Source organism: Diabrotica virgifera, chromosome 3, assembly GCF_917563875.1.
Source record: "Diabrotica virgifera virgifera chromosome 3, PGI_DIABVI_V3a".
Classification (NCBI taxonomy): domain Eukaryota; kingdom Metazoa; phylum Arthropoda; class Insecta; order Coleoptera; family Chrysomelidae; genus Diabrotica; species Diabrotica virgifera.
The window spans coordinates 73110326-73132125 of record NC_065445.1 but is presented as its reverse complement, the minus strand read 5'-3'; the positions used below and the strand labels follow the sequence as shown (position 1 = coordinate 73132125).

Here is a 21800-nt window from a genome sequence, read left to right as displayed (position 1 = left end):
TCACTCATAAGTTTTGATTCCTATTATGACCAAAAAAATTATGGTTCTGACTCTAGTAAAGCTTACTAGTAAAGAGTAGTCTAGTAAAGAGTATACTGTAAAGTTAAATTTTGCAGTGGTCTATATAATTTATCATTTAACCCTTTCAGCTCCGCTTTAATCTTTCCAACCTCAGCTCCTGTGCCTCAGAAATAATTTCGTTTGAATATTTATGTGCCATGGACGCGCTTACGCGTCTACGGCACTGATCTATGGTCATATTTGGACGCACGTAGGCGTCATCGGAGCTGATAGCGCTAAAACGATCCATTCTATTTTACAGTAAAATAATATTTGCGGTATTTGCTAAAAACGTTTTGTACCCTTTGCTTTGTATTAGTAATTACAGCCTAGTTCCATATAAAAATAAACGCATGTCTCAATTCCAAACGTCGATCTAGTTTAAGGTTGATACTTGCTTTGCTTTATCGTGACAAACACGAATTGGCCAACCGAAAGAAACATAGTACGAAAAAAAGTGTAATCAATAAACAACAAACATACATAATATAACAAGCATTATAAACGTTGCAAAATGTAATACAGATTATAAAAGAACGTTCACAAATTCAAAAAAAATATTTATCTTTTCTCTTTAGGCAACAGTTAGTGTACAGAACTACTTTATTGTTCTGAAGCTATTTTCTTGTGGTATCTTATGCAATTTACTATTTTACTTGGGAATAAGCCACAATTTTACTTTGAAATTAAGTTTATTTGACGTTTTGATTTCTACTTCGGAAATCGTTAACAAAATACAAAACATTAATAAATTAAATAAATTTTATGTTATGGCTTGCAATTTTAGAAGCCTCGGAGGTGTAACCAGAGAAGGTTCCTATTGTTTTCAATATGGTGGGATGTAGAGTAATATTTTTAGTATTAAGATGAAGTAGTTTTCAATCCTAATAGCAACATTAATAATATTTAAAAATATTAAAATATTACTAAAAGATTTTTAAATTGAAAACTTATTGGTCCATTTTCTTGGTAACACCTCCAAGGCTTCTAAAATTTGCAAGCCAGATGGATGCTGAAGCGAAGAAGACATGAGGGAATTCAAAAACTTACAATTCACGACCCCGTCTATTCAGCTGGTAAATTCCAACAGAAAATGGACCTAGTTACTCAAAGAAGTAACGACCAATATAAAAATAAAATAAAAATTCCATTTTTATTCAGTTGGAATGCGAAGGCAAAACAATTTTATTTTTCAACTAGAATACGGAGCGCAGTCCAGCCCTCTGAATCGACGATTTTCGACTCTTTTGGAGTCTCATCGGAGAGAACGTAGGCCTGCTACTCCATACTCCAATTGACCAACACCGAGAAATTATCCCCCACACCGCAACTGACGTAAATGGACTAGGTGACTAGCGTCATCTGGCAATTGAAAGATGAAGTAGTTTTCAATCCTAATAGCAACATTAATAATATTTAAAAATATTAAAATATTACTAAAAGATTTTTAAACTGAAAACTTATTGGTCCATTTTCTTGGTAACACCTCCAAGGCTTCTAAAATTTGAAAGCCAGATGGATGCTGAAGCGAAGAAGACAAGAGGGAATTCAAAAACTTACAATTCACGACCCCGTCTGTTCAGCTGGTAAATTCCAACAAAAAATAGACCTAGTTACTCAAAGAAGTAACGACCAATATAAAAATAAAATAAAAATTCCATTCTTATTCAGTTGAAATGCGAAGGCAAAACAATCTTATTTTTCAACTGGAATACGGAGCGCAGTCCAGCCCTCTGACTGAATCGACGATTTTCGACTCTTTTTGGAGTCTCATCGGAGAGAACGTAGGCCTGCTACTCCATACTCCAATTGACCAACACCGAGAAATTATCCCCCACACCGCAACTGACGTAAATGGACTAGGTGACTAGCGTCATCTGGCAATTGAAAGATGAAGTAGATTTAAAAATCTTTTAGTAATATTTTAATATTTTTAAATATTATTAATGTTGCTATTAGGATTGAAAACTACTTCATCTTTCAATTGCCAGATGACGCTAGTCACCTAGTCCATTTACGTCAGTTGCGGTGTGGGGGATACTCTCGATGTTGGTCAATTGGAGTATGGAGTAGCAGGCCTACGTTCTCTCCGATGAGACTCCAAAAAGAGTCGAAAATCGTCGATTCAGAGGACTGGACTGTGCTCCGTATTCTAGTTGAAAAATAAGATTGTTTTGCCTTCGCATTGCAACTGAATAAAAAGGGAATTTTTATTTTATTTTTAGTATTATTTTATGTGTTATTAGATTGAAAACTTAGTCTTTTGCTAGCAGTTGCCGCTAGGGCATCCCTGCCATTTCGTTCGTTGCAATCCGTAAATGCACGCCGGGGTTTGTCCTGATTGGGTCAGAGAGAGCAGCGTATGTGCCTCCTGATGAGAGACTAATAAGTTTCGAAACCGGTAGAGGTGCTTGCTGCACTCTCTGATTGAACTAGAATAGTGACGCGGCTGTAGTTTCGTGTTGCAACGAAATATTTCTGATTTTCCTGGGACGACTTATTGGAAGATAGGTCATTCGATTACATGAAATCAACTTTAACTCAAGAATATCCTCCAGAAAAAAAGCATAAATGATTTCCTCTTTTAATATGGGTAACCACATCCTACTGCATTCTGCCGAAGAATTTGCGACACAATTGGTTTCATATCATAATTGCGTCGTTGATTTTTCTCTTTTTAACATCTGTTTCTTTCAGGACTATTTATTTTTCCACTGAATTCTATAGTACCTTTGCACTGAACTCTATATTCATTGTCCCATGATTTTACATATTTGAAATCTCTATTTCTCACATATATTTTTAATATAAGATTGATGTTCACTTATTTTAACGTGTAGTGGTCTTAAAGAGGGGACAAAAGTACCAGCTACTACAATTAATTATTCAGGGAAAAATAATAGGTAAAAGATCCATTGGCAGAAGAAAACATTCATGGTTGAAGAATTTAAGAGATTGGTACAAGTGCAGCAGCTGCCAATTATTTAGATCTACGGTATCAAAAATACGCATAGCCTTGATGATAGCCAAACTTCGGAACGAGGACGGCACCTGAAGAAGAAGAAGAAGGTCTTAAAGTTCATCAACACGATGATCTCATCTCTTAGTTGCCTGTCACCTCTTGTAACATAACCTCTCTCTCTCTCTCTCGTTCCATCCCTCCTTATGGAGTATTGGGCGCTTATGCGTTTCTTGGCCAAAAGTATAAGATTGCTGTCTCGCCGGGACAGCGCATCTTCTTTTGTTTTTATTCTCTGGATAAATTGTGAACTAATTCCCTCCACTCTCTTCTATCTTTTGCTCTCTTTTTGACTTCGCCCCATCTTAGTCCAATTTTTTCGAGTTCTCTCGTTGTTGTTCTTTTCCAGCTGTTGTCTGGTCTTCCCCTCTTTCTTTTCCCCTCTGGTTGGTATTCAAGTGCTTGTCTTGCTATGCTGCTTTGGTCTTTCCTCAAAGTGTGGCCGATCCATTTCCATTTTTTTTCCTTGACTGTAGTAGATATGTTAGTTTGCTTTGTCCTTTCCCATAGTTCTGTATTAGTTACAGTAGGAAAAATGAAAGAATACCGATGAACCAACATATAAAACACGCTGTATTTTCATGTCGCCGTGTCACAAAAAAAATTGGTCAGCGAAAGTATATGTAATAATTATTGTTACATGTACTTGCACTGGACAATTTTCTTTGTGACACGGTGACAGGAAAATACAGCGTGTTTTATATGTCTGTTCATGGGTATTCTTTCATTTTTCCGACTGTATTTTGTTTGGCCAGTATATTTTCAGGATTTTTCTTAGAGATTTGTTTACAAATGTTTGTAGTTTTTTAGTTGTATTTTCGTCCTGTTTCCATGTTTCTGCTCCATAGAGCAGTATACTATTAATGCAACTATTAAAGATTTTAATTTTTGTTGTTTCCGATATTTCCTTTGTTTGCCAAATTCTATTTAAAGCGTTGAATGCGTGTTGCGCCTTTGTTATTCTCGTCTGTATATCCTTTTTGCACCCCCCGCTCCTTTCCATGACAGTTCCCAGATATGTGAACTTGTCTACCTCTTCTACTTCTTTACCGTTTATCATTATTTTATTATTTGGATGGTTATTATTTTTTAGAAGTTTAGTTTTTTCTGTGTTTATTCGAAGTCCGATCGTGTCGGAGTACTGTGCCAATTTGTCAATTTTTACTTGCATATGATTTCGGTGTTCAGTTATCAGGCAGATGTCATCTGCAAATTCAAGATCTTCTAACTGTTTGAAAAGGTTCCACCTGATGCCTGTTCGATCGTCGATTACTTTTCTCATTACCCAATCTATCATAATAAGGAATAGGGTAGGGGATAGTACACAACCCTGTTTGACTCCACTTTCTATGGATATTTCTTCTGTTACTTCACCTGAATGTTCTAGTTTGGCTTTGTATCCTTCGTAGAAGAGTTTAATAAAGTTTATGATTTTTAGTGGTATCCCATATAATCTAAGGATTTTCCACATCTGTGCCCTATTTACACGGTCAACATAATGACCTAATCGTTACCTATTGACCCACTTACCACGTGTGGGAGTCATATGTTGCCCTACGGCCGTATCCATAGGAATACTGATGATGCTCTTGTTACAGAGCGAAAACGTTTTGTTTCTATGTTTGTAGCCATATAGGGGCTTTTTAAACGAATATACCTTTTACCAAGACAAAAATTTTTTATTAAATTTTACTTATTTTATAATTCTCATATCAAAGTTACGCGTGAAGTTAGTCGTATTGATGACAGTTGACCAACTGCAGGCGACCCGGTCTTAATGTTTCACCTACATAAAAATGTTCTAAAATAGTAAATTACAGAACTACTAATACATTAATAATGTCATCATTTCCTATGCCTTTATGGTGTACATTCAATCTAAGTCGTTGAATTTCATAAGTCAAAATGTTTGTCCGATTGGTTTTTCTTCTTGTTCTGGATCTCTAATTCTGTTTCCGAGATTTCTGTGAAACAATTTAATATACACTTACTAATATATTGCCTATAAGGTGATACCTATTCTGATATCATATCTGATATGATGCCTATCAGATACCATTCTGATATATTATACTAAAAATCTGTATTATATTTTGTTAACATCTCGCAATAAAAATGTACACATTATAAAAACATTAGCACTTTTACCTAAAAGTAAACTATTCATACATTTTGGTGTATTTCCCAAGGTTTTTACATAATTGATGAATAACAATTGTTTAAACCTCATCCGAGTAGAAAAAAAATTAACAACTTAGTTTGCACAGAATCAAGTAAAAAGTCAACTATAACTATATAACAGGTTGCTATGATTGCATCTAGATGGGCTGAGGTAGTTCATACTACTGAAAATGGTTTTAATGCGGTATGTATAAAATAATACCACAGGGATATTTAAGTTTGAATATAAAGATGTTAACTGGTCAGTAAATAATTGTAATCATTGAGGATCTTAATTGATAAAAACGAATAATATTATTCGATTTAAATATCATGTTTACGTGGGGTTAAGACACCGTTATTGATTGTAATGAAAATTACATTTTTGACCAACTAATGTTTAATACACCTACATTGAAACGAACGTCAATGCAAATTGGGACCATTCCCTAGAAATCAAATGTAGGACAGAGAAAGCAAGATCAGCATTTCAAAAAATGGCTAAGCTATTCAAATGTTATGATTTATCAATACCCATAAAAATTAGGTTACTACGATGTTATATCTTTCCTATACTGTTGTACCGAGTTGAGTCGTAGACTCTCACAGACGCCATGTGCAAGAAAATTAAGGCTTTCGAAATGTGGCTTTATCGTCGAATCCTGAATATATCTTATAGCGACCACGTTACTAATCAGGGTGTTTTATTAACCCATTAACGCCTAAAAAGAAACTAGCTGGGAAAAAATGGTAAACGATACAAAATTGTGATGTCTGGGTTCTGCTTATTACATTGTATTAAAAAAAAAAAATTTTTAAACAAATTTTGAAATACAATGGCGTCCTCAAATGGGGACGTTAGGTATTTGTATGGTATTTAAATTTTTTTTTCAATACAATTGTCTTTTGACACTTTTTGCATGTCCACCTTGCCTTTATATGACACACAGAACACTGTAACTGTTTTTCCAGTTTCCCCGGAAAATGAAAGCCTTCAGTGCCTTCAATGCTAGAACCAGCTTTTCTTTTTCTATGTGTCCTTAAAGTGACACCATCTCTCAAATAACTACATACTATATGATGATGGAATTCTAACTGATCCATCACATTTTCAGCAGTTTGATGAAGTTTCAAGGCATTAGTCATGATCATGTCAAGAAAGTACGTAAATAAAACCCACCACCACTTTTTACCTTTTTAGGTCAAACCGGCAAACAGGTGTATGTTGTCAAAGAAATTGAAAGTGTGTAAAAAAATGTGTAAAAAAAAGTGCGTAAAAAAAAGTTCTTTGAGAACATACACCTGTTTGCCGGTTTGACCTGTTTAGAAGCGTGTACAAGTCATACAGTCTGTTTCAGTTTTACCTTTTTTACTTATTCGATATAATGATATGCACTGATCATACTAATCAGCTCCACCCATTCAAGAATTGTAGGAAGCAAACAATTTTGGCTGTACTACATTTTCTTTTGATTTTGATGCTCTGGACCACCGTTTTACTTGACCTAGTGGTTCAATGAGATTATAATTGGATAACATAGGTCACAGAACAAACACTATCGTCATACTTACCATTTGCACACAAAATTTCATTAGTTTTGTATGTACCTCTTGCCATTTTCTTTATTAGCTTAGACTCCATTACTGGATACTTTTGCACACTATTTTCTCATGCAGTTGCTTTCGCTTTTGCTCTATTTTTTTGTTTCAGATACGATCTTTAAAATCACCTATTTTGGCATTATCCGCTAGATGAATAAACTTTTTTAATTCTAAGTACATGTCTCTGCTCATCAGGTTATAAACACAGGAAACTCCTAGGTCCTCATCTAAAGACCAGTATGACCTCTCGTGGTAATCTATTTAGATACTATTGCAAAAGAGTTTGCATTTCCTTTGGAGATATTGTAAAAGAGTGGTATTTTTTGCTGTGCGTATAAAATAATTGACAGGTCCCAAATGTATGTAATAATTTCTTGAGTAAGTTTTCAAAAATTTGACTTAGTGATAAATTCATCAGAGCTTCGTTAACGTTTTTCTTCTCTTCAAATGATATATTTACTGTTGTGGTAGTAGATTGAATCGGTTTTTACCCACTTGGGTTTTAAGAAACTAGCATATTACTTAGAGATAGTCCACCCAAAACTTCATCAGAAGTTCTTCGATATCTATCAGTTCATCAAAATTTAGTGGCAGAACACACAAATCAATATTTTCCAGTTGTTCATATTCTTCATTATTAACTTCTTACAAGGCTTGTTCCAATTTTTGGAAGGTTTTGGAGCCGTAAAATATTGTAGAATCCATAATGATCTGAAACGAAGCCAATACGCGAATTGGACATATTTGTGGTGCCTAACGTCCTCGTTCGAGGACGGTAAAATATAGTGGCTGTTAAATACTACCAAATATAAAATAAATTTGTTGTGAATACTTACATTTAGAATAGTCCGTGGACTTCTAATTTGCGGTATAAAATTTTAAAATTAATTTTTTTTTCTTGATGGAAAAATGCTTTTTAATTTGTAACTGCACCTCTTCAGAAACTCATGTTCTACAAAGCACTATATAATCACAACTGGTTGTATTTAAAGGGAACTGAAGCCAGTTACTGACTACAGTATTTATCTTGATAAGAGAAAACGTGACAAATAGCCCAAAACATTTTTAAATTCAACAAAAAGTTTATTTTTATAGGCGTCCTCAAACGAGTACGGTCGGCGTTAATGGGTTAAGAATATAAAAAGAAAAAGAGCTGTTAACAACCATAAAAACAGCCAAAATCGAATACCTAGGTCACATAATGAGGAACAGCGAAAGAAATGGACTGCTGCAACTAATTTTGCAGGGAAAAGTAGGAAGAAAATGAAGACCAGGAAGGTGAATGATTTCCTGGCTGAATATTATCTACGTATGTGGTTCAACACAACAACCACAAATCTTTTCCCAAGCATGCGCAAATTACAGATTTCCCTGATGGTCGCCAACATCCGAAACGGGTTACAAAACGGGACTACAAAAAGAAGAAAAAGAAGAATGTTGACGTTTCGAGTTCCACTCCGGAAGTCTTCTCAAAAAAGATTATATTTAAAGAATGCTGCCAAAGCGTATAACCAAGCTGGTACTAGGTTATGTCTTTTCAAAATTGTAGACAACCGCATGCGTGTGGTTGAAAGAATTTGAGGGTGCTGCTTTACGGTGGGATCGATCCTGGCGAGCACACTAGGGGCCGGTTGTTCGAACGCTAATCAAGAAGTTGATTATAATCAAGTCCCCTTAACAACCATCAAATAACAAAATCCGTTTTTCGTACGCCAATCAGTTGATTGTAATCAATTATGTTAATTATCATTATGGTAATTAACATAATTGATTGATTAATTAATTATTAATTAACATAACAATTATTAACATAATTGATTAAGTAATCAATTAATCTCATAACTGTATCTAATCAATTATGTTTTCAGCAGCCCAATCAAAGTTGACGTTGACAGTTGGTGACAGTAATTAAATATTTGATAATGATCAGTTGATTCCATTTTTGATTAGCGTTCGAACAACCGGCGCTAGATCTTTACCAAACAAACAACACTCCTATGGTATTCACTGACCAAAAAACATTTTATTTTCATAAACATATAAATTAAGAGTTGTAGCTATGTATGATTTTAAAATGATGTATCTAACGGAATATCTCATTCTATGCAAACGATTCAAATGCAACAGTTCTAGTTAGTTATAAAAAGAAATAATTTTCATTGGTCCTAAAAAATTGGCTAATTAATTTCATTTAAAATGTCTGCACTGTCTTTTTGATAGTTTCTAAATGTTATAAACTGTACATAATTCACTGACAGCACCGACTCTAATATATATTAAACTAAATCGTATATTTGCTGTGTAAATTTTGACTAAACCAAGCCCTCTGAACTTTCACCATCTTCTTATGTTCCACTACATTATTCCACCATCTTATTACTATTTTATAAATTCTTATCCGAGTCATTCATATAACCACTTGTTGTAATTTTTAACCTCATTCTTATATCCTCTGATATATCTAACTATCGACCTATCGCTCTTATATCAGCATTCTCTAAATTGTTCGAAATTATCTTGACAGATTACTTGTATGATCATGTGCGTTGTTTGATTACCAGCAGTCAACATGGTTTTGTGAAAGCTCGGAGTACGGCAACAAATCTTTGTATATTTACAGAATATGTTTCGTCAGCTTTAGATTCAAGACAACAGGTGGACGTCATATACACTGATTTCAGTAAAGCATGTGACCGAGTCTCACACAATAAATTGCTAACAAAATTAGATCAGTTTGGAATTTCCAATAACTTTCAAATATTATGGAAATCATATTTAACTGATAGGAGTTTGTTCGTAGAATATCAAGGCTTTCGATCTTTTCGTTTTGCTGCCACGTCTGGAGTACCTCAGGGATCAAATCTGGGTCCCTTATTATTTCTCCTTTTTGTTAATGATATCTGCTCCATCGTAGACTCTGAAACACTGTTGTATGCGGACGATATGAAAATGCAAAATTAACCATATTTCCGACTGCGTTAAACTTCAACAGGATATCTCTGCCATTAATGAATGGTGTTTCAATAATCAACTATCCTTAAATATAAAGAAATGTAAAGTAATGTCCTATACCCAAAAGATCAATAACATACATTTCGATTACAAGGTCAACAACATTTTACTGTCTTCTACCTCAGATTTTAAAGATCTTGGTGTTATATTTGACAGTAAATTAACATTCTCAACTCAAATTAATACCGTGGTCTCTAAAGCAACCAAATCTTTAGGATATATTATTAGAAGCTGCAGAGATGTAACGTCTGTTGAAGCTTTGCGTAGTTTATATTTTGGACTTGTTAGTAGTAAACTTAATTACTGCAGCGTGGTATAGAATCCTAATCATGCAGAACTCGTCTCTAATCTTGAATCTGTTCAAAAAAGATTCTTAAGATATTGTTACCTCAAAAAATATAACAGATATCCGGTTAGAGGCTACAGCTATAATTTACTCCTTTCTGAGTTTGGATTCCATACACTGCGTAAGCAGCGTGAAATAAACGGCCTAATATTCATCTTCAAAATTGTCAATTGCCTAATTAATAGCGATGTTTTGCTTAGTCATATAGACTTTAATGTACCACGAGCTGTGTCACGTTCAGGTGTAACTTTTCATATTTCGGTGCCTAATTCGCAACATAATTTCTATTGTCCGATAAAAAGTATGTGCAGAAGTGTAAATAACTTAAGATCTGTGGACATTTTTTTTCTTAGTTTTAACATCTTTAAACGCGAAATATGCAATAGCTTATCGAATTGATGTCATGTTATTTTTCTTTATTAAGGTCTTTGTTTTATTATTATTGTGTATGTGTATTAACAACAGAAACATTTTTGGTTATTCTTTATTTTATTTTATATTTTGTCATCGAGTTTTCAGTCAATGTAGTATTCTTATGTGCACCTTTATGGGTTTATACCTGGTGGATGTATATTTCAGTAAATAAATAAATAAATAAATAGGGGTCCACAATTCACTATGATATACCAGTAGCTAAACACTTACAGTCTAGTACATTTATATTTTAAGTTGTTTGTTGAATTTTTTCTTATTTAAACAAAGTAACTTCATTTCATTGAAAATTTTACATGTAGCATTTGTTCAGACATTTATTCATTCATATTCTGTAAGCGCTTAACCAAAATGTTGTTTTAAATCCCGCGGTTGTTACTTATTCTTTATTAATTTCATTTTATACTATTGGTCATTGAAATTTCTTGTATCCTCGATGTGATCTATATCTCCAATGATTCTTCTCGATATTTTTCTGCCATATTAAACTTATAGGAGGATTTTCCTTGAACATAATCGAACTGTTCAACCCTTCAATTTTTTCTCTCTTTTAGCCGACTTCTAATGGCTCTTTCTTTGTTGTTGTTCAAATTATCATACCATATACCATGACTAATTATTTAGAGTGGACATGTAAAATGGCGATTGTCACACTGATATTAATCTGGAAATCAATAAATATTATATTTAGCTTTTAATATAAGTTAATAAAATAGATGTATTATAGAATTACGGAATTATTTCGTTGCAATCTACAAAAATAATCTGATCGCCGTTTTTTTTTAATCTCAAAACTTATATGTTAAGTATTTCTTCAATTTTCTAGAAAAAGAAAATGCAAACATTTTGTAAAAATATCCAAAACAATATACATATAATTTAATAGGAAGAATCATTAGTCAAAACTAAGATTTGACCAAAAACCGTAATTTGACCGCATTACTTAGCTACATCGTGTTTGATATAATAATTTAAAATTATTTTACTTTTAAACCTTTACTTTTTTTAAATGTGTAATCGGTACCATTTGAAATAGATCCTCCATTCTACGAGAGACTTGCCTCCTTTAGACCCAATTTCAGCACTATAAATACATCTACATAGACTAAACAAATTATGTATTTTAAATCGATCAATGGAAGACAATCAACGTTTCTTAAAATTCTTTTTAAATTCTATTGAAATTTTGAATTGAAATTATATTGAAATTGTCTGTAGCTAAGTAATGGTACGTTTGTAAGTGTATTTAACACTTTATCAACTTACAGTAGATATAAAGCATACACAACTTACAAAATATTCAAACAATATCAAATAACGTGAAATGTGGACTACATAGGAAGGATCAAAAGTAAATATAGATAAATAAATTAAATAAATACAAATACCATGAAAGTAAATTCATGATTATAAATTACAGAGTAAACTGTAAATAAAACTATTGGTATTCATTTGACTAGAATTTTGTGAGCTATGTGATAGTCTAAATAAATTTGCAAAGAAATTGTATCCTAGAAAATGTTATTCTTAATAAAAAAATTCTTAAACTACTAAATCGTGGACTAAATTATTCCATAAGAAATAATAATATATAGGGTGTCCCAAAAGTAAACCAAAAAGAAAAGGGATCGGTCGAATATTTCGCGAAATTTACGTAAAGGAATCCTTACGTAAGGAATCCAAATCTGCAATAAAAACTGGGGGTTTCCTTTTATGATTTTAAAGTTACCTCCCACCCCACCTCCAGGGGTTTGAGTGGCGAGTCCGTGTTTGGTGTCATTCGACATATTTTTGAAAATCATTGAACATTTATTAGAGACATTTTTTTGAATTGTGGATAGATGGCGCTATAATCGGAAAAACGATTTATCGTGATACCATAGGTATAGAAGCGGCCTAATATGTCTGGAAATACACTTCCAAATGAAAAACCAAAAAACACATGTTTAATATTTTTCAAAAACCTATCGAATGACACCAAGCCCGACCCCTCTCTCCACCCCCTGGAGGCGGGGTAGGGGGTTGGTAACTCTAAAATCTTAAATATTAAACCCCGTTTTATATTGCAGTTTTGGATTCCGTATGAAAGAATAATTAACATTTATTCGAAACATTTTTTCGAATTCTTAATAGATGGCGCTAATAAATCGTATTTTTCCGATTATAGCGCCATCTATCAGCAATTCTAAAAAATGTTTCGAATAAATGTTACTTATTTTTTTATGAGAACTCGAAATCTTCAATAAAAATGGGGTTTCCCTATTTATTTAAGATTTTAGAGTTAGCCCCACCCCACCTCAGAGAGTGGGGTAGAGGGTCATGAATGGTGTTAATTGATAAGTTTTTGAAAAATATTAAACACGTATTTTTTGGTTTTTCATTTGGAAGTGTATTTCTCGAGATATTAAACCGTTTCTATAATTTACCAATGGTATCACGATAAATCTTTTTGCGATTATAGCGCCATCTATCCACAATTCGAAAAAATGTTTCGAATAAAAGTTGCTTACTTTTTGAGATTTTAGAATTACCCCACACCCCACTTCCAAGGCGTGGAATGGGGGTCGTGTTTTGTGTCATTCGATAGATTTTTTGAAAATTATTGAAAACATATTTTTCAGTTTTTCAATCCGATGTTCTTTTCGGGAAATATTCGACCGTTCCGCTACTTTTGGGACACCCTGTATAAAAAAAAATATTAAATTAAATAATGGAATCAATAAAATATGATACTAATGACCAAAAAGTTAATTTTTATTACAAAATTTCGTATAAACAAGCTAAAACTCGTTTGTTTCAGCAAAGAAATATTTATATTTTTAATATTATAGAATGAAATGAAATCAAAACCAGAAATGCCTGGATATAGCAGTGAAATTTAGCATCAAGTCCCATTTCTTTTTCGTTTTTTTTCTTTGTGAATATATTTGTACTTAAGAATCAGTATTTCCCTAAATATTTTTTTATTAAAAATAACGGGTTTCTAAGATTCATATTAATTTTAACACCTTTAAACGAAAAATAGGGTACTGTCGCATAATGTAGCATAATAAACACAAAAAATCGTGAACTGATATGTTTTAGTTTTTTTTCTTTTGATCACCAACTACAACTGTACTTAAATAGTCAAAAAAAATTCTTTTAAAGCTTAAAAACAATCCTTAAATATATTTACATATCATGCTAGGTAAACAAAACATAAAATATATTACATTTTACTTCCAACAAATACAATATAGATTTTTTCTTTTTTAATTGGTAATTTTATAGCCTAGACAAGATTTTAAATAATCGAATAGCCTTCTCAATAAATAGCCTTTGTAGGATTTTTCGTTAGATGAAGATAAAGTGCTTTTGACGGTTAAGATTGTCCTAAAACGTCTTGAACATGAATATTGCGTATTTGTTTGAAAGTAGGAGCACCGACAATAAAGTTAAATTTCAAAAGTAGTCATGTAATCAGTAAACATCCAAAGAATCGAAGATCTAAAGATTTCTTACATCAAATTCTGACCAGAGCTTAAATCCGAGCTTTCTATACTTTGCAAAGCAAACGGGCGATAAATGAATAGACACGGGAAATCTACAATTTCCATTCCACAACACGTCAATTTCTTCTTGTGCCGTCTTCTAACGAAGATTGGCGATCACTTATCTTTAAACGCTTCGCTATCTTTTGCAACGTGAAATATCTGTTCAACACTGAGGTTAGTCCAATCTCTGATATTCCTCAGCCAAGATTTCTTCTTTCTTCCCAAGTCATTTTCCCCTCTACTCTTCCTTGCATGATGACGTGTAGCAGAGAGTATTTATCGTTTCGACATATGTCGTCACCCTAATTAGCAAAACTCGTAACTCCAAAACGATAAATTGTTCAGGAGACGCAAAAAAAAGCTGATACGGAGTTACAAGGATTTCTTTTTCGCTTATATTTAATTACTACATTTAGGTGGAGTTACAGGATTTGGTTAAAAGACACATGCATTAATTTACAAACAGATGGCGCATTATATTCACAAATTGAGTAAAAATGGAGTTACGAGGTTTGCTAATTAGGGTGACGATGTGGTCCAGATACGATGTTTTTCTTATTTTAATTGTGTTCATAAGCCTTCTGCCATGTCGAATTGGTCTTAACAGTTCTTCGTCTGAGGCTTGTACGCCAAAGAATTTTCAGAATACGCCTATATAGCCACATTTCGAATGTCTCCAATTTTTTTATGGGCGTTTACGAGTCCAAGCTTTTACCCCATATAGTGCGACCAAACATAACATTCGACGAACTTCAATCTAATAGCCATTTTTTCCCTGGAAGCCGTCTGTTGTGAACCGGTTGTACTGCAGCCACTTGGCTTATTGTAGATCTTCCATTCGTTTATGAAACCCATTCCAGAATTCTGGAACCCTGTACCAGCTTGAACAGGTCTAGTGGGTGGGTTCCATATATATTTGGAGTCACTCCGAAAAGTGTTTGCCGCCTCCGATCCAATGCCTCACAGTCATGCAAAATATGGTTGACCGTTTCAGGTTCTCTGTTAGAGTCTGCAGCTCAAGTCTCCATGAAACAGCCCCATTGTATGCAGTTAACCCTTAACTGAGGAAACCTGTTATGACTCTGAGCTGATTCCTGCTTGTTTTCAGCAGTAACTCAGCCCTACTAGCATATGTCCGTCCGATATAAATCTTGCCATGTGTTTGACCGGGTACTAATTCAATGTCTTATTTGTAAACAAAATTCAATTACTGTGGGAGAATTATCACTGTTCCGAATCTATTAAGAATGAATTTCTGTTCTTTAATTCTGAGCCTTACGAGGATATTAATTATAACTTATAATTATATATCTACTGAAGATATAGAATTTCATGAAGTAGAACTGAAAAAGGACAAATGGACGCAGAGGGGAATAAACTTTTTCATAGAAATAATCTAAATCATTAATCATCAAGCATTGACTATAAAGGATGTTCGACCTGTATTTCTTAATTCTGCCATTATAGCCTGTCATTTGTTTTTACTATAGGCCGGAGTATATGTGTCCATGGGTCACGTCGTTGTTCGTCGTTTTTTAAATTAAAAAAATGATTGGATGTGTGTGGGGAATTAAAGAAATGATTAATTCCAGTTTAAAAACTAGTTTCTTAAGTTATGATCTAAGACTGAATCAACTCAAGATATATCTTCTTTAATTTTCATAGAACTAGTTTCGGATATGACCGAATCACTTTCTGTGCAGAATTTCTTAAGAAAGTGTTATTTCTTGTTGTATGTCAATCACAGATTGACAAGTTTAATAAATAATTTGCAAAAAAGTAACACATAAAATCTGTCATATGCGAGTATTTGTAAAAATTCTATACCAGCTACTCGTGTTAAACACAAAAATGTTTAAGGAATGGGGCTTTTTACTCCTGGGCAAAAAATTACTAACAATAACTTAAAATAAGTTCTAAAAAGACCAAATTATCAAGTAAAATTCTTTAATTATTGCTTTAACACTTTGATCTCCAACTAACTTCAATTTTTTCTAAAAATAGGCGTTTTTTGAAAAATCTCGCCCAGTCTAACTAGGTAATATTTCAAATTTTTCTACTTATTACTATCAATTACCTGTTCTGATTGTTTTCTATGTCTCTTCTGTGGCCTACCCAATCATCTGTAACTCTATTTCTGTTTGACTGCTTCTTTTTTGTTCTCAGCAGTCGTGGTTTAAAGTGAGCAACTTTTTCTTCGGGTTCGTTTTTATTGATATCGTAGCGGTACAGACGAATCTTTTTCGATTGCTCTTCCGTATCGCTACTAGAACTGTGGCGCTTTTTTAAAGTTATTCCTGCTAGATTCAGCAAAGTTTCAGCACCTTCTTTGATTCTTCGATCTTCGTCGTCCTCGAAGTCTAGTTTCCGGCTGGTAAAATTTTTTGGTATCCTATTAAATTAAAATTTAAATATAAACATTACTAGAATATGCAATATTATGTTATATTATTAAGAACATTAGATTATATGTTCTGGATATGCCAAAACATCTAATATGTTTATTACAAGAACTGTATGTAAATAATACCGCTAATGTAAGAGTTAATAATATGGTTTCGAAAAAATTCAAATTAAAATCTGGAGTTCGGCAGGGATGTATAATATCCCATTTTCTATTCAATAGATTTAGTGAACACATTATGCTTAAAGGTTTTGAGGAAATGCAAGGTGCGGAAACTATAGGAAGGAAGAAAAATGAAAAACCTATGTTATGCTAATGACTGTTGGCTTCACCAGAAGAACTGGATCAAATTATGAATCGGCTGGGCAAGGTGAGTAAGGAATATGGTTTGAAAATAAATATACAGGAAACCAAAGAAATGATCATCAACACAGCAAGAGAACTTCCGCAGAACATACTGTTGTTACCGGAGATTGTGGGGGGGTGGGGGGCAGGGGTATGATATGTCGCTTAGTAAAATGGTACTATTCTTTTTCTCATGATCATTTTTCAGTGCGTCACAGTTTTTCGATTTCTTTCTAACGCATTAAATTGTATGTGACAGAAAAAAAGGCACGTCCGTGATTACAGACATTTACAAGATTTATTCTAGTTATTCTAGTTGTCGATAGATGGCGCCATAATAAAAAAATATTTTTTTTTAATTAAATAATAATATTACAAATACAATCTGTATAATTTATAAGACTATACAAATCAAAGAAAATACCATTTTATAAATGCAAGAAACACATTTGATTTGTTTTTATTCCAAATTGAAAATAAAATGTGACAACTGTCAGATTTAACTAAAATGTCATGTTAGAATAAATGTCATAAATGTGTATTATCACGGACTTACCCTTTTTCCTATCATTTGGTACGCACTGAAAAATGCTCATGAAAAGGATAATACAAGCGCTCCGGGGTATACCACGCCACATAAAAAAGGTATTGGCGGAGAACTTATATATATAGCAGATTTGTCGAAGATACTGCTTCCAGGGAATAAAAATTAATTTTCGTAAGAGTAAAGAGAGTCTATATTTGTATTCCTATAATTATTATATGTATTTACGAGTATTTATAGTATTTACGAGTAAACCATCTAAAAATGAACCAAAATATGAAACAGAAATGTATGTGGGGTGAAATAGAAACTATTTAACTACAGAAATAATTTCATTGGAAATCCACAATATGATCTAGCATCTAATTTTAACACAGAACATATTTTATCTTCCGTGTGGTTTTTAGATGCACCACAGTTCAATGAATAAGTTTGAGCTCAACAATGAAGTTTTTGATCTTTGAGAAAAATATTCGAAAAGACATCAAATTTAAAATTTCGTTGTGCTTTTGTTTTTATTTGGTTTCATTTAGAACATTAAATAGTTCTGAAGTAGAGGAGCAAAGTATGCTAAATGTGCAGTCACTCGAGCGCTTTGGGGACCTATTGGGTTGTGAAGAGTAGGTCCTAAAACCAAAAAAAGTTAAGTAAAGTTTTCCATTTTAGTGGGGACTTGTCCATTTTTAATTTAATTTTCCATTTCCAACAATCGTTTTCTTTTAGATTATAGCGCCATCTATCCATAATTTGAAAAAATGTCTCGAATAAAAGTTACTTATTTTTACGTAAGGAATCCAAATCCACAATAAAAAATGGGGCTCCCATTTAAGATTTTAAAGTGACCCCCCTACCCCACCTCCGTAGGGGATCGTGTTTAGTGCCATTCGGTAGATTTTTCAAAAATATTGAATAAGTGTATTTTTCAGTTTTTCGATCTGATGTTCATTTCGCAAAATATTGCGTGATTCGTATTTAAAATATTAAATTTGCTCCCCACCCCCCTCCGTGTGAAGTAGTGTTTGGTATCATTCGATAGATTTTTAAAAAATATTGAGCACGTATTTTTTTAGTTTTTCGATCTGCCATTCATTTCGCGAAATATTCGCTTTTTTCTTGTGAAACTTTGGGTCTCACCCATTTCCTTACGCCCCGCTCAAATCGTCAGATTTTTTAAATAATATAATACTGTTTTGCATGTACTTAACTTACCTTATCTTAATCTGACGATTTCGAGTTTTTCTAAGGATAGATTTTTTTTTCGACCCCCCCCCCCTTAACGCACTCCCCTGCATTAAGAGCCAATATATGGTAGAGGTATATTTTCAGGGTACAAGGTTTCTCCCCATGTAATAATCTGACGCGCTCGAGTAACTGCAAAAATCCCCGCTTGGCTCCCCTACCACTACCGTTAGTTTTATTCTAACCGGCTCGGCTGTTGGTATAAGAAGAAGAAGAAGAAGAAGAAGAAGAATGACGAGATGACGAGTCCCCTCTCTTCCTCTTCTTCCGCCACCACACAATTCTATCTTGGGTGGAATATAAGGCGGTCACGGGTCCGGCAGTAAAAAATGGTAAGGGACAGTAATAAGAAAGGAGTCCCTGGTGAATATGTAAAGATTGTGAGAAATAAAAATGAATGTTTGTATGTATGTATGTATGTATGTACCTTATAGACTCGGAAACTATGCATTTGATCATATTATGATGACCTTAATGAAAGTTGTTGTACATGAACCTGGGAAGGTTTCTGAGTTGGTACAACCAAACTAAGTAAAAAGGGGGCATGCCCCCCATAATTATTTTTTATTTTTTTGGACAAACTGTTCTTTTTTAATTTTATACGATGTAGAACCAAAAGATACATTCAACCCTAAATTTTCACTTTTCTATCACCAACCGTTATTTTTTAACAGCCATCTAAATATTACCTCTTCTATATAAATAAAAATGAATGTTTGTATGTATGTATGTATGTATGTATGTACCTTATAGACTCGCAAACTATGCATTCTATCATATGATGACCTTAATGAAAGTTGTTGTACATGAACCTAGGAAGGTTTCTGAGTTGGTACGACCAAACTAAGTAAAAAGGGGGCTTGCCCCCCCCCCCATAATTATTTTTTATTTTTTTGGACAAAGTGTTCTTTTTTAATTTTATACAATGTAGAACCAAAAGATACATTCCATAAGGTACATAAGGTGCAACGAAGTTCACCGGGTCAGCTAGTTATATTATGATAAAAAGGTTGCCCGGGCGAGTCCATAATACAATAAAGTTATGAAAAAAGGGTCGATACTCACAATCTTAGTTTGTTCATTGTTGGTAAAAAGGCTACCGGTTTCGAAACTTAAAAATTTTTGTCCCATCATCAGGCCATCAATCCAGAAGTTTTTGTTTGTTAAAAAAACAAAACTACAAGATATCAGTTACAAGGGGTTCACTGCTAATATGTAGGATCACGTATGGCATCATTTCCTCTAAAGCACTTACATTATCATCATCATCCAGCCTTCTGCATCCAGAGTTGAACATAGGCCTCCCCTAATTTCTTCCAGTTTGGTCGATCCTGGTCTTCCTGTAACAAATTCCCAGCAATCCTTTTGACGTCGTCTGTCCATCGTGTAGGTGGTCTACCTCTACTTCTTCTGTCTGCTCTTGATCTCCACACTGTAATTTTTTGGGTCCACCTCCCGTCCTTCATTCTGGCTACATGGCCCGCCCAATTCCACTTCAGCCATGCTACTCGCTCTATGACATCTGTGACGCCTGTCTTTCTTCTGATTTCTTCGTTTCTGGCCCTGTCTCTGAGAGTCAGTCCAAGTAGTGATCGTTACATTCTTCTTTGGGCCACTCTAAGTTTGGTTGCTGTGGCCTGGGTTCATGATAATTTTTAGGCGCCCTAAGTCATGACTGGAAGCACACATTGGTCGAAAGTATTTTTTTTTCAAATAATTTGGCAAGTTGCTCTTAAAGATGTCTGATAGAGCTCCATATGCAGCCCATGCTAAGGTGATCCTTCTTTGTAATTCGGCAGTTTGATTGTCCCTGGCAATTTGGATTTCATGCCCTAAGTATTTATATGTATGGACCAATGCTATTTCGTTGACGATAATTTAATTACATTTATTAGTATGATACAGTTGATCCAAATAATGGCATAACCCAGACATCCAAAGTGAAAGATATCCTCCAACACCAAATTGTTCTATATGGTCCACGTAATGTTCAGAAAAAAGTCACAACATTTTTAGCGTCGGGTTTGGGGGGGGGGGGGGAGAGGGGTTAGAAATCGGTAAATTCGTAGTTTTTTACGTTTTTCGTCAATATTTCTAAAACTATGCGGTTTAGCATGAACAACCTTCTGTACAAAAATGTTCTACATTAAATTTGAAATAAAAAAGGTCCTATGCATAATCCTTCTAAAATGAACGGTTCCAAAGTTACGGAAGTAGTATAGTATAATTGGTCCAAAAAAAGGGTAACCCAGACATCCAAAGTAAAAGTTTTCCTCCAACACCAAATTGTTCTATATGGTCGACATATTGTTCAGTAAAAAGTTACCATTTTGAGCGTCAGGTTTGGGGGGGGGAGATGGGGGAGAATTCGGTAAATTAGTAGTTTTTTTACGTTTTTCGTCAATATTTCTAAAACTATACTTTAGCGTAAACAATGTTCTATACAAAAATGTTCTACATAAAATTTAAAACAAAAAGGTCCCATACATAATTGTTATAAAATCAAAGGTTCCAGAGTTACGGAGGGTGAAAATTGGAGGTCTTCGATACTTTTTATATTATTTGGGCAATTGATGATGATTTTGGGTGGTGAGGTTGACGTTTCTTCAAGGGCTTAATCACTAACATACTATCAGCCACTGAAATAGTAAATTTTATTTACAAAACACAATCCTGTTAAAGAAAATTTCTTTCATCAGTAATAATATTATAAATTGCCCAAAATATATAAAAAGTATCGAAAATATCCTCTTTTCACCCTCCGTAACTCTGGAACCGTTGATTTTATAACAATTATGTATAGGACCTTTTTTGTTTTAAATTTTATGTAGAACATTTTTGTATAAAACATTGTTTACGCTAAAGCACAGTTTTACAAATATTGACGAAAAACCTAAAAAAACTACTAATTTAACCGACTTTTCCCCCATCTCCCCCCCAAATGGGACGGTCAAAATGGTATAACTTTTTACTGAACAATATGTGGACCATATAGAACAATTTGGTGTTGGAGAAAAACTTTTACTTTAGATGTCTGGGTTAGGTCTTTTTTTGGACCAATTATACTCTACTACCTCTGTAACTTTGGAACCGTTCATTTTAGA

At 33.7% G+C, this 21800-nt stretch overlaps 1 protein-coding gene across 1 annotated transcript in view; it reads right to left on the bottom strand.

The window, feature by feature from the left end:
• Window positions 1–8844: 8844 nt before the first annotated feature.
• LOC126881131 (forkhead box protein N2-like) overlaps window positions 8845–21800 on the bottom strand; it is a 70789-nt gene continuing 57833 nt past the window's right edge. The window contains exons 5-6 of the mRNA XM_050645192.1: window positions 16242–16556; window positions 8845–11295 (exon numbers count right to left, since the gene is read on the bottom strand). Coding sequence (XP_050501149.1) covers window positions 11280–11295; window positions 16242–16556 — 331 coding nt within the window. The 3' untranslated portion in view covers window positions 8845–11279. The remainder of the gene's footprint in view (window positions 11296–16241; window positions 16557–21800) is intronic.